The sequence below is a fragment of the Strigops habroptila genome, chromosome Z (genome assembly GCF_004027225.2).
Source record: "Strigops habroptila isolate Jane chromosome Z, bStrHab1.2.pri, whole genome shotgun sequence".
NCBI lineage: Eukaryota > Metazoa > Chordata > Aves > Psittaciformes > Psittacidae > Strigops > Strigops habroptila.
The window spans coordinates 2,640,791-2,652,092 of record NC_044302.2 but is presented as its reverse complement, the minus strand read 5'-3'; the positions used below and the strand labels follow the sequence as shown (position 1 = coordinate 2,652,092).

The following is an 11,302-nucleotide window of genomic DNA, read 5'->3' as shown; positions in this document are numbered from 1 at the left end:
GACCTCACATATTCCCAGCACTTCCCTCCTGTTGCAGGCAGGATACTGAGGAGCAAAGAGCTGTGCTCAGAGCCTGTTCTGCAAGGTAGGAGAGGGCAGCGGGAGAATCCAGGATGAAAACAGGATCACGGTGTCCACAGGCAGGGGCCTTTCACCATCCCTGAGGTGGGACAGGTACCTCTAGCCATGAGCTGACCTTGCCCTCGGGAAGAGTTGGTACCTTCTGCCCTGGTATGACGAAGCATCCCTGGGGCAGAACTGGTACCCCAAGCCCTGGCACGCTGCAGCATCCCTGGGGCAGAGCTGGTACCCCAAGCCCTGGCATGTTGCAGCATCCCTGGGGCAGAACTAGTACCCCAAGCCCTGGTATGATGCAGCACCCCTGGGGCAGAGCTGGTACCCCAAGCCCTGGCATGGTGCAGCATCCCAGGACACAGCCATCCCTCTGGGCTTCAGCACAGGGTGCAGTGGGTTGAATCATACATGCAGGGTCCCTGCTGCCCCTTCGCTCTCCCAGGCTGCCTCCAGAGTAGCCTCACCCCTTCTCTTTCCCCTTTCTCCTCGAAATAAAACCAGCCTTTAGCACGGCAAATCCTCTGCGGGGCCCTGCAACTCCCTTGGCAGCATCCCATGAAGCAGGCAGAGCCCCTGCCTGCCCCACGCTGCCTGCACCTCGCTCCACGTGCCGCCAGCCCTCGCCTCTCGCTGCTGCGGAAAGGAGCCCTTCTCCTGGCGATAATTACTGAAAAGTTCAGTGCCGAGAGAGACGGGGGGAGGGATGTATTAAAATGCATGTGCACAGCTTGGGCCTTGCAGCAGATGTTGGCATAATTAGAGAGGAAAAAATTATGAAATTAATTTGTGGTTCAATGTAAATTTTGGCGTTGGGGGGAAAGCGCGGTCCCGCTCGTCCCCTGCGCGCTGCCGCCGGCACATGCTTCCTCACCGGCTGCCGTTGGGACTGTGCTATGGAGGGTCTGGGAGAGCAGTGAGCCTGGTGAGGGGGGCAAGGTGATGGGGAATACCCACCCTTAGAGGTGGTGGTGGTGAATAGTGCTGCCTCTCAGCTCCATTGCATTGGGGCATAGAGATGTGGGCCAAAAGGCTGGGAGTTGGGCCACCATTCCAGGGAGATGGAAAACCAGCCCAGGGAGATGGAAAACCAGCACAGGGAGAAGGACGATCAGCACAGGGAGATGGGCCACCAGTCTCTGTAAATGAGGATGCCAAAAGAGGGATCGGGAGAAAAGTCAAAAGTGAAGTCCAGTGATGGCCATGGGTTGATGTTTCTGTTGGCTTCCCACAAATACACATCCGCTGATATACTCAGTGTAACAACCAGCTTGGGGTGCCCTTCCTCTAAAGGGGAACCAGGTTGAGCCGTGTGAGGACCATCCTCATACGCGTGCCGGTGGCATTCCCAGACTGCAGCCAGACAAAGCTTTGCTTTCCCCCCTGGGCTGTTCCCATCTCCTTTTCCTTTGGGAGCTGGAGAGGAATTAATATCTGCCATCTACCCCCATCCACCCCCAGCCCCTGGGGAGGGGACACAGGCTCACGTTAATGTGGCCATTGATCGGCAACATCCTCCGGTTACGTTTGCTCTGCTCCGCCACACACTGTGGCCTATTTTGCCATTGCCAGCGTGTGATGGATGGTCTGTGTCGGGGTGAGCACGACCCTGCCACCACCACAGGGAAATCGGGGTCAGCGCCAGGGTCTGTGCTCGGCTGGGGCAGAGTGGGGAGACAGGGGCTTTGTGCTGGACCTTGCATCCTACCACCAGCAGCTTGGATTGGGGGGATCCCTGAATTGGTGCTTCTGAAGGAGCTGCAGGAGGCTGCTCCCCAAGGTGGGGATGAACTGGCCCTGGGGCTCAGGGAGAGAAACCCCAAAACCTCAATGTACCCCCAAAGCATGGCCCCAAACGCTGTAGGGCAGAGAGCAAGAGCAAGCCACAGCCCCCAGCACAGCCCCAAGCACTGGTACTTGCACCCCTTTGCCCTCCCCAGCTCCATGGTGCTGGTTCCCTTGGGGAGCAGTGGGACCCTGGGGAGGGATGCAGGCAGCCCCTGTGGGTGCTAGGCCCTGACTGTGGCCACCCTGTTCCTTCCTCTTCCTCAGCTGCTTCCTCAAGGCTGGCCCTGTGGCCTGGGAATCATTCCCATGCCCCAGTTAATCAGTGCAATGAGTGAAATCGCATCACTACAACTTAACCAAGATAGGCTGTTGGTGTTGGCAGGCTGGGCATGGTGGGGATGAACAAAGCGGGGCTCTCCATGGCCCCCATACTGGGAGTGCTGGGCAGCATAGGATCCTCTGGGCATCACTGATGGGGAAAGCAGAATGGGGAGAGCCCAGCAGTGGCCCCCATATCCCCTCGTCCTCCTCCCGCAGCACTGAGCAGAGCAGGCACACCAACCAGGCACGGGCACCATGGGCACAGGCTCATCCCGGCGCCCGTGTGCTCCCGGTGTGACTCCATCTGGCTCCATCTGCTCCCACCCTGTCTTGGCTGGACCAAATGTGGGTCGCAGCGAGCGCGGGTGACACACCGTGGCGTGGCCGGAGAGCAGCTGATCCCCCCGGGCTGCGCCGGGATTACCCAGCTGCCGCCGAGCTGGCGCAGGGATCGTCTCCTCCGAAAGGTTCCCTTCCAGGGGATTACGGATAATGCATCTGGAGCAGCACTCGCTCATCCAGGTCTGTGATTTATCTGAAAATCAAATTCTGGTAATCTCGCCTGCCATCTGGCCCCTGCGGACACGGGGATATAGAGATCCATGTCCCCTCCCGAGCATCATCCTTGAGCTGCCATGAGGAGGGCAGAGGAGGCTGCAGGGTCCCGGGGGTGGCACAGGGCACCCTGGGCAGAAGATGCCCCAGGGAGACTTTTTGGTGTGCCTATGTGCCAAAGATGCAGGCAGGACCCAGAAAGCTCAGTCCCTGGCAGGGATGCTCCCATGTCCCTGTGTCCCCACACATCCGTGGGTGCCAGGATGCGGGCAGGACCACTGAGTTCAGCCTCTTTCAGGGACATGGGCAGGAGGAGGTGATGGGGAGGAGGTGCTGAGCCCTGCACTGCCCAGGGTGCATGCTGGAGGCAGCGATGTCCCAGCCCCAGCAGGGAAGGCAGAAGGAAGCAGGATCCATCCTTTCCCTTGGCAGGGAGGCTGGAGGGTGGCCCGGGGGGCCGGGTCCCCCTGTGCTCCCCTCCCCGCCCCTCATTCCCAGCTCATTAAGGCTCTCCCATTATTCTGACATTTGTGCGCGTCACGTACCGGGAAGAAGTAATTTACTTAGAAGAAATTAAAAGTTCATTTTAATTGAGCGCACACTGCAGTATGCAAATGCGGGGCGCATTATGTACACTGATGCAGAGACAAAGGCTGTAATCAACTGTTAACCCTCTGCGAGCCAGCCCCATGCCTCGTGGCAGCACTGGCACTGCTCTGGCCATGTCGGAGACCCCATTCCCACATGTGGGATGTCCTCCAGCCATGTGGCTCCATGACCTGGTAGCATGCATGGGTGCAGGATAAACCCCTTGCACATCTCTGTGTGCCAGCTCGGATGCAGGAGCCAGAATGGGGTGCCAGCGACGGAGGCTGTTCCCCAAATCACTGTGACGCACTGGGATGGCTCCAAGCCAGTGAGACGGGGTGGATGGTCGGGGCTAGGGGTGAATAAGCTCTTTTGGGGAGCCCAGATGAGATGGGGATGGAGATTCAAAGCCCAGATGAGATGGGGATTGTCCAAAGGCCAAAATATGGCTCGTTGCAGCTCTGGGTTTGAAGGTGGTTGCAGATGTGGCAAGCCCACGATATTTGCAGCATCCTGTTGCCCAGGAGTTCCTCAGCTGCTTTTTATTTTTCTTTCAGTCTTTTCTCTCTTTTATTTTTTACTTTTTTTTTTTTTACTACCTGTCAGACCTGAGATTTTTTAATGGCAGTGCAAATAGAACTGGTTCACAGATGTGAGATGACAGCCCGCTGCAGGAGACAGACAAATTACCTCCATCCTCGCCTCAAGATGCCCACAGACTCCCAAACAAAGAGAGATGGTGGGGGGTGGGATGTAGCAAGTTGTCAGTGCTCAGCGAGCCTGCCCACATTAGCCCATGGGTGCTTTGGGGGTGCGCATCATCTCTATGGGCATCCCATGCACACCAATGCCGTGAGCTACCCTGTTGCAAAAGGTCTGTTGGGGATGGCATCTGTGAACATCTGACATTGTGTTATGGGTGGGTGATGCTAAAAAGAGGGATGTGGGCACAGAGCTGTCCCCTTGGAGGTGGCACACTGAGGGGCATAGGGTGCTCTTGGCACGGACCAAGCCATCCCTTTGCAGGACGGGTGATGCTGTTGGGCATCCCTGTGGCTGGCACCACACCAGCTTTGCCAAGGGTGGCAGAGACAGACCCAGGATGGACCCTGATGCCTTGGGGTGTGGGTGACGATGGCACTTTTCACCCCAGGGCCACACTGGGAGTAGGGCTGCACCTTGGAGCTGGTACCTCCACCTTGGCTGCCCTTCGCCTGGCTGGTGCTCCCAGGAGCTGCAGCCCCAGTGCTCCCAGTAGTAAAGGTAACCAGGGTGGTCTGGCCGGAGGGAGGATTTAATTGCTGCCATTGTAACCTTTGCATCCCATCCCACGTGCCGGCTGGGCGCCCGGCTCTGCAGCTCCAGATGGCACCCGGGAAAGAGTTAAGTCCGCTGTGATCAACAGCAAGAAGCAAGTGGTAAACAGTTTTTCTCTCCCTCTACTAAATTAATATGCAAATTCCCCCTCCCCAACTCTCTCCCCCCCCCCCCCCGCCTTGCTTCGAAATTAGCGAGGTAGAATGCTTGGGCTAATTATGCATTCAAACGAGCAGGCTTCGTTAATGTGGCACTAAGAGGAGCCTGAAAATGATTGTGAGACGATGAAATTGAAATTGGAGCACGGCACTTCTAATGCATCTGGAGTCACTCTTGCGTGCCCCAGCAGATGTAACCTGGCAGTGACCGGCAGCACCCATCGCCCTGCCTGTGCAGGGGCACCCGCAGCACCCGCAGCACCTTCCTCCTGCTTCTCGCCTCCTGCTCCAAAACCAACTGGTTATAAGGTTTCCCAGCCGAATTCCCAGCCTGAGGATGGAGGGGTGGGATGGCCCCGTGCTGTGGAGCTGAGCCCTGTGCGCCCAGAGCTCCCAGCTTGGGGACCTTGGTGTGTCCATGCAGGTCCTCACTGGTGATGCCACTGTCAGCCTCCATGCTCCCATGGTCTGGAGCATGGCTGGGAGCACACTTCTTCTCCCCAGGTCAAATCCTGGCCCCTGTGGCAGCTGTCCAGGCCTGAGTGTGTTTGGTAAAGCTCCATGTGCGCTGGTGTTTGGATGGATAAGCCTCCACATGGATAAACCTCTTCCTTCGCCTGAACACACTCCTGGTGATGCTGAAACCCAGTGGCTACAGGAGGGTTGTAAAGGGGTTCCCATCCTCATCACCACGTCCCGGTGGGTTGGGTCCTGGCAGTTGTTGATGCATCCCTACAAGGACCAGACTGGCAGCACATCCACATCCACCACATTGCACGGCCCAAGGCATGAGCCCCCATCCTAGGACTGTCCCATGACTTGGCTGGTGGGTGGCACAGTGGCATCAGGGACCAGGCAGGGGGGTCTCCATCCAGCAGCCTTGTCCCATGGGGCTGGGGATCTGCAGAGGCAAAAGCAAGAGAAAAGGCTGAGAGTGACAAGACAAGTTACGGAGATGTTTTATGCTGGGAAATGTTGTATGCTGGGGATGAGCAGCTGCGGGCTGCAACAAACACAGGGGACAATGAGGGATTCATGGATGTCACCAGCTCAGGATGTCACCATCCCCAGTCTCCACTGGGCTAACTGCTCACTGCTGTCTGCATAGGCTTAGGTTCAGCCACACTAAGCCCAGTTTGTCATGAGACCCAGCAGCAGCCTTGACCCAGCAGCCGCAGTGGGACCAGACCCCCCCTGGCAGGCAGCAGAGACGGATCTTGGTGTTAAATATTCATCAGAGGTGCGGATTTTACTGGAACCGTGCATTAAGCACACTTTGCAGCATGGTCCCGGTAGCTGTGGCACGCTGTGGTGGGCGGAAGGTGGTGGGAAAGGAAGACGGATGCTCTGGAGGAGGCTGCAGAGCCATAAGCCAGCTGCACTGTTAGTAATCAATGAGGATCTACAGACTTTAGGCACTCAACCACTAGGAATAAATAGAAGAAATAACTAGACAAGGAGATGAATAGTCCCCCAGAAAGGAGGGGAAGGAAGCAGGGATGCAGACCCTGGATGAGACGATCCCTTGGAGTGGGGTGTGGGATGCTGTGGTACAGTTTGGTCCAGAGGGATGCTGAGCACCCTGGAGGGATGTTGAGCATCCCAAAGGGATACTGGGCACCCTGTACTGATGTCTAGCATCCCAGAGGGATGCTGAGCACTCCTGAGGTCACACCTTCACAGAGGAGGCCATTGGGCTCAGCGCAACCAGCCTTCCCCATCGTGTGCATGGGCAAGGGTTGGGTGAGAGCAGCCCATGGGCTCTGCTCCGCAGCGTGCCCCAGGGCTGGGGCTGGCGTGCGGAGGGGGTTGTTTTCCCCCTCTCTCCGGTAATTTTTCCCTCTGACTATGATGCATAGCGGTGCTAATTCGGCACGTTGCCATTAATTCCAGCACAGCTGCTGCTCTCTCCCTCAAGGCATTTCGCTAATACTCAGCTTCAGAGCCTCTCAGCAAATTAACATCATTTGTTCTGCAGAACATGTTTTATTTCTACACTACATGCATAGCTTATTACTCCACCAGAAATTCGGGGTGTGCAGGAGGCAGCAACAGCGGGCATGGACCTTCAGAGCAAGTCCTGCTCCCCACCTTGCCATGCTTGTCCCCAGGCAGGCACAGGGGCAGAGTGGCACAATCCCCCATGTACCACCTCACACTGCCATAGCCGACCAGAGCTGGAGCTGCAGGTATGTTCCCCCAGTACCGGGATGCTCCAGTGCTGTCAGCGCAGCCCAGGCTGATGATGCAAGGTGGGATGGTGGCAGTGGGCTGGATCAGACACTGGCTGGCATCTCCTGCATTGCCCTGGCCTGATGCCACACCTCGGTGCAGAGGGATTCTCCCATGTTTATGGACAGTGGTGACAAGAGGTCCAAGGGGGCCAGAACTGGAGCATCAGGCACTCAGCACCCAGAGCAAGGAGCCCCAGAGGTGGCTGTAGCAGAGATGTGTTCCTCCATCCGCAGCCAGCACAGCAAACCGGTACCCCAGCACCATCCTGCTGCCCCCCATGGCCACCCTGTGCCCACCTTTCCCTCCTTGGGTTATCAATCAGATCCTGGAGCTGCCAGTGCGGTGTCACGAGCCATGCAAGGTGTCCTGAGCTGGGCAGGGTGTCCTGCCCGGCATGGAACAAACCACATCACCCGCTGGTGATAATTTCAGGTCTTTCGCTTTGATTAAGGTTATTTAAGCTTTTTACCGAAACATAAAACCTGATTGTTTGCATAAACAACCTAATTGGATTATAGTGCACAGCATCGCTAATGCTGCGGGCTGGCTGGGCGCCGGCGGCAGCACCGGGACCAAGCTGGCAAATGGGGCCTCCACTTCTACCCTTCCTGGTGTGGTTTTGGCAATGGGATGGGTAAGACACCCCCATGCCCCATATTGGGGTGCGCATCCACCCGCCACCCCTCCCAGCCATGCACGGACCCTGCCTTGGGGCGGGTGATGGCCACGAGGGGACACCGGCATCCCCAGCACATGGCCCTGGATGTGCCCTTGGCGATGCAAGGAGAGAGGGGATGAAGCCCCTGCTCTGGCATCGCCTGCAGGAGGAGGAAGAGGAAGGAGGAGCAGCGCAAAGGTGCTGAGCAGGAAGCGGGGGCCGGGACCCCCGGGGCGGATGGCTTTGCAGGAATGCTGCCTGCGCAGCGTTTCCATGGCTGGGAGCTGCAGAAGGCTTTCATGGCAAAAGGCGGAGAGGCTCCATGAATATTTCATTAGGAAAGCAATGTGGTGTGCTGCAGAGAACATCTGGCTGGAGTCCCTGGAGACCCCTGCCTTGTGCAGGAAGCAGGAACTGTGAAATATGGAGGAAAACGAGGGAGAACAGGAGATGGGGGGAGCATTCTGCGACACAGGGAGCATTCCTGCCTCCCAGCCCTGCAATGGGCAGCGTGGGGCAGGCAAAGGGCTTTGTCCTCCTGTGAACAGCAGCCCTGAGAGGTTTGCATGAGGTGGAGGGACTGCGGTGGTGTCATTCAGCTGCTAGAGAGATCTTTTCCAATCCTTCTCCATGGGATGCTTGTGGACCAGGCTGCAGCACGGTCTGCCCCTCACAAGTAGGCTGCTGTGTTTAATCCCAATATCTGATGCAGGAATGGGCAGAGCTGCTCCTCCAGCTTGGATTCATGATGTATGGGCTGGCTGTGAGGCAGCCAGACGTGGACCAGTCTGGCCAGCGATGCTTGAGCATGGGATGGGATGGGATGTGATGGGACAGGCCGGCTCCTCTTGCCTCACTCCACATGCCTCCCAGGGAGATGGTGATGCCTTCAAAGCTGGATACTGTGGCCCCTGCTGTGGCTCCTGCAGGAGATGGGTCCTGAGGCCAGGTACCCTGAGAGAGGTTTGTCCTGGTGGTGCTGGTCCAGAAAGGACATCTCTGGGCCAGGAGTGCTGCGGGAACAGGCCGCGTCCTTCAGCGGTGCAGAGCAGCAGGCAAGCGTCGGGGTGACGCCGGAGCTCAGCATCGCCAACATCTCTCTTTCCCTGAATTCAGTGCCAGCTCCTTCCCCTGGTGCCAGCCAGGTTTGGAGCCTGGGGGCCTGGCCAGAGTCCTTTCCTTCGCATGGGTTCCACCAGAGCTGTGAAGCCGCAGTGTTCCCAGCACACTGGAGTCCACCGCTGGCTCCAGCGTTGCTCCTTCACCGACCTGGCCCGGCACATGTCCGTATCAGCGCTGACGCACTGAGACTCTGCCCTGCACCCCTCATCCCCATCCCCAAGGCTCCCAACACACACCCGCGCCCCCAACACCCATCTGCGAGAAGCATCCCATTGCCATGTGCCCTGCATTGTGCAGCTCATGGCCACAGGACCATGAGCTTCCCAGTGCCCCGCAATCCTCCCCTTCCCTCCTCCTCCTCCCCAGCATGGTGGTGGGTTCAGCAGGCTCTTTGTCCACCCTCTCTTTCTCCCTTCTCCCCCAGCCACCCCTCGCGCCAGGCTCGGCTCTGCAGCAGCCCTGGTGAGGGAGCCGGGGATGGCTCCCATGTGCCAGCCCTGCCGTCAGCAGGACTCTGGCTCACGCTGCCCCTGCCTGTGCCCCGCACAGCTCCAGCACCGCCGCCGCCGGCAGACAAAGCCCAACCAGACAAAGCTGCGACCTCCCTCGCCGGCCCCTGCGTGTGCTGCCAGGCGACGGCAAATCCCCATTTGCAGCCATTATCCGAGCCCAGCCGGCACCCAGAGCCCTTCCCTGCCCATGGCAGGCAGCGGGCGCAGGTAGCCAAGGGCAGGCCATAGGCAGGAGCGCGGCGGGACGGCCGCAGAGGCCGCGGGCAGCCTGCACCGGGCTGAGCCGGCCAGGATGTGCAGCCCCAGCAGCGGACACATGCACGCACACGCAGCCTTTAGAACGAAGGCAAATACCTCTCTCCGCTCTGGCTCCACCGTCTGCCACCCGTCCTGCCTTGGCCATGCTGTGCCGCTGCCGCGCTGCCCGTCCTCCATGTGTCTCGCGCCAGGATGGGCTGCCAGACCCTCCTCTCTCCGCCGCGGCGGGTTTTGGCCCCGCGCTGCCTGCTGGCGCCTTGGCAGCGGCAGCCTCGCCGCTCCAGCGATGGCATGTGTCCATTAGTTGTTTTTTTTCCTCTCTCCCTTTCACAATCCGTCCTCCCCAGCCTTCTCCGCCGGTGCCTCCAGAGCCGCTCACGGTGCCAGCTCGCAGGGAAATTGGCAGCGAGCGCGGCGCAGGGATCCTCCCGCAGCTGACGGAGCCCCACCAGGCGCAGGCAGCCCTTCTGCCAGCCACCAGCCTTGGCACGGGGGGCCGGGGGGCTGCTGGAGCTTGGCAGCCCTTCCCCAGCACCGCGCGCCCCAGCCACCACCACGGCTCCGCTGCCAAAAGCCAAACAAGGGGGAGGAAAAGGGGAGAATGGCAGGGAAATGAGCTGGCTTCGCCGTGCCCGGTGGCGGGGAACCTGCCAGGGGCTCGCTGCGGGCAGCTGAGTGATGTCCTTGTCCCGCAGTGAGGGCACGGGAGCCTGGACACCATGCTGGCATCGCATGGAGAGGCTCAGCTCCGTCTGTGTCCACTCGTGCCCTCAGCCCAGCCAGGAGAGCCCATCTCAGGGATGGCAAGCGCCGATGCAGATCGGCTCAGGGATGCTGCGTGGCAAGCACGGCTCCGGCAGACACACCTCTTACCCAGCATCCGTCTGCCGCGTAGGGAGGCCCGGGAAATTGGGAAGGGGAGAGTGGAGGAGGGACTTCTCACAATGGGTGGGTGGTTTTGGGGTACCCCCCAGCCATTTGTCACTGCACGGCCGCCTCAGCCTTGTGCGACGCAGTGTGCCCATCCCACGCCAAAAACCTGGCCCAGTGGTGTATCATACCATGGCTCCATCCTGGTCAGCCATTGGCATTGCAGCCATTCCTGCATTTCCGGCTTTTCTTCCCCAGATTCCTGGTCTTGGTGACTTTCTGAAGGGAGAAGCTGGAATGTGGCTTGAGCACCCATTGTAGCGCAAGTTCTCCCAGCGCTGATGCTCCAGGAGGGTCCCCAAGGCCAAGGAACACTGGTAGGGATGGCCAGGCAGGAGGCAGGGGATGGGTGCCAGCCCAGCACCTTGCTCAGCTTCACCCAAAATAAGTAATATACACTTATGGGAGCTGCAGGGGTGCTGGCACTGCCCCACTGCCCTCTCCGCAGCCCCACGGCACATCCCCACGGCACAGCCTGGTAGGGCTGCACCAGTCAAAGTGTCGGTACACAGAGACCTGCCTGCCATCATCGTTTAACAGGTTTATCCCCTAATCGGGGATGCCTTTAATGGGGTTGGCAGGAGACACCAGAAGCCTTCCATGGGGCAGGATGGGGCTGTGCATGGGTCACACTGGCCCCATCCTGGACTCCAGCCATGCTCTGGCTATGCAAGGGAACTTCCCAGCCTGAGAGCTGGGATGCAGCAGCTCCTGGGATGGCGGTGACAATCCGCACCATAGGGAGGATCTGGAGTGCCCCTCTGCCCGTGCCCCTGTGCCCCGGCCTG

At 59.1% G+C, this 11,302-nt stretch overlaps 1 protein-coding gene across 1 annotated transcript; it reads right to left on the bottom strand.

Annotated features, from left to right (window-relative positions):
- Positions 1-3,302: 3,302 nt before the first annotated feature.
- Positions 3,303-10,461, bottom strand: LOC115619573. Its single transcript, XM_030512051.1, has 2 exons — positions 9,681-10,461; positions 3,303-5,700 (listed from the first exon to the last, which is right to left on the bottom strand). The coding sequence occupies exons 1-2, from the start codon at positions 10,316-10,318 to the stop codon at positions 5,601-5,603; spliced, it is 738 nt and encodes a 245-aa protein (XP_030367911.1). The 5' UTR covers positions 10,319-10,461; the 3' UTR covers positions 3,303-5,600.
- Positions 10,462-11,302: the final 841 nt, after the last annotated feature.

Bases quoted from the DNA above. Each gene is read 5' to 3' on its own strand.
- LOC115619573 (XM_030512051.1), bottom strand. From the start codon at position 10,318: ATGCGATGCCAGCATGGTGTCCAGGCTCCCGTGCCCTCACTGCGGGAC. The intron at 5,701-9,680 runs GTATTTGCCTTC...TTGCCTCTGCAG, and splicing joins TGGAGCCAGAGCGGAGAGAG to ATCCCCAGCCCCATGGGACA.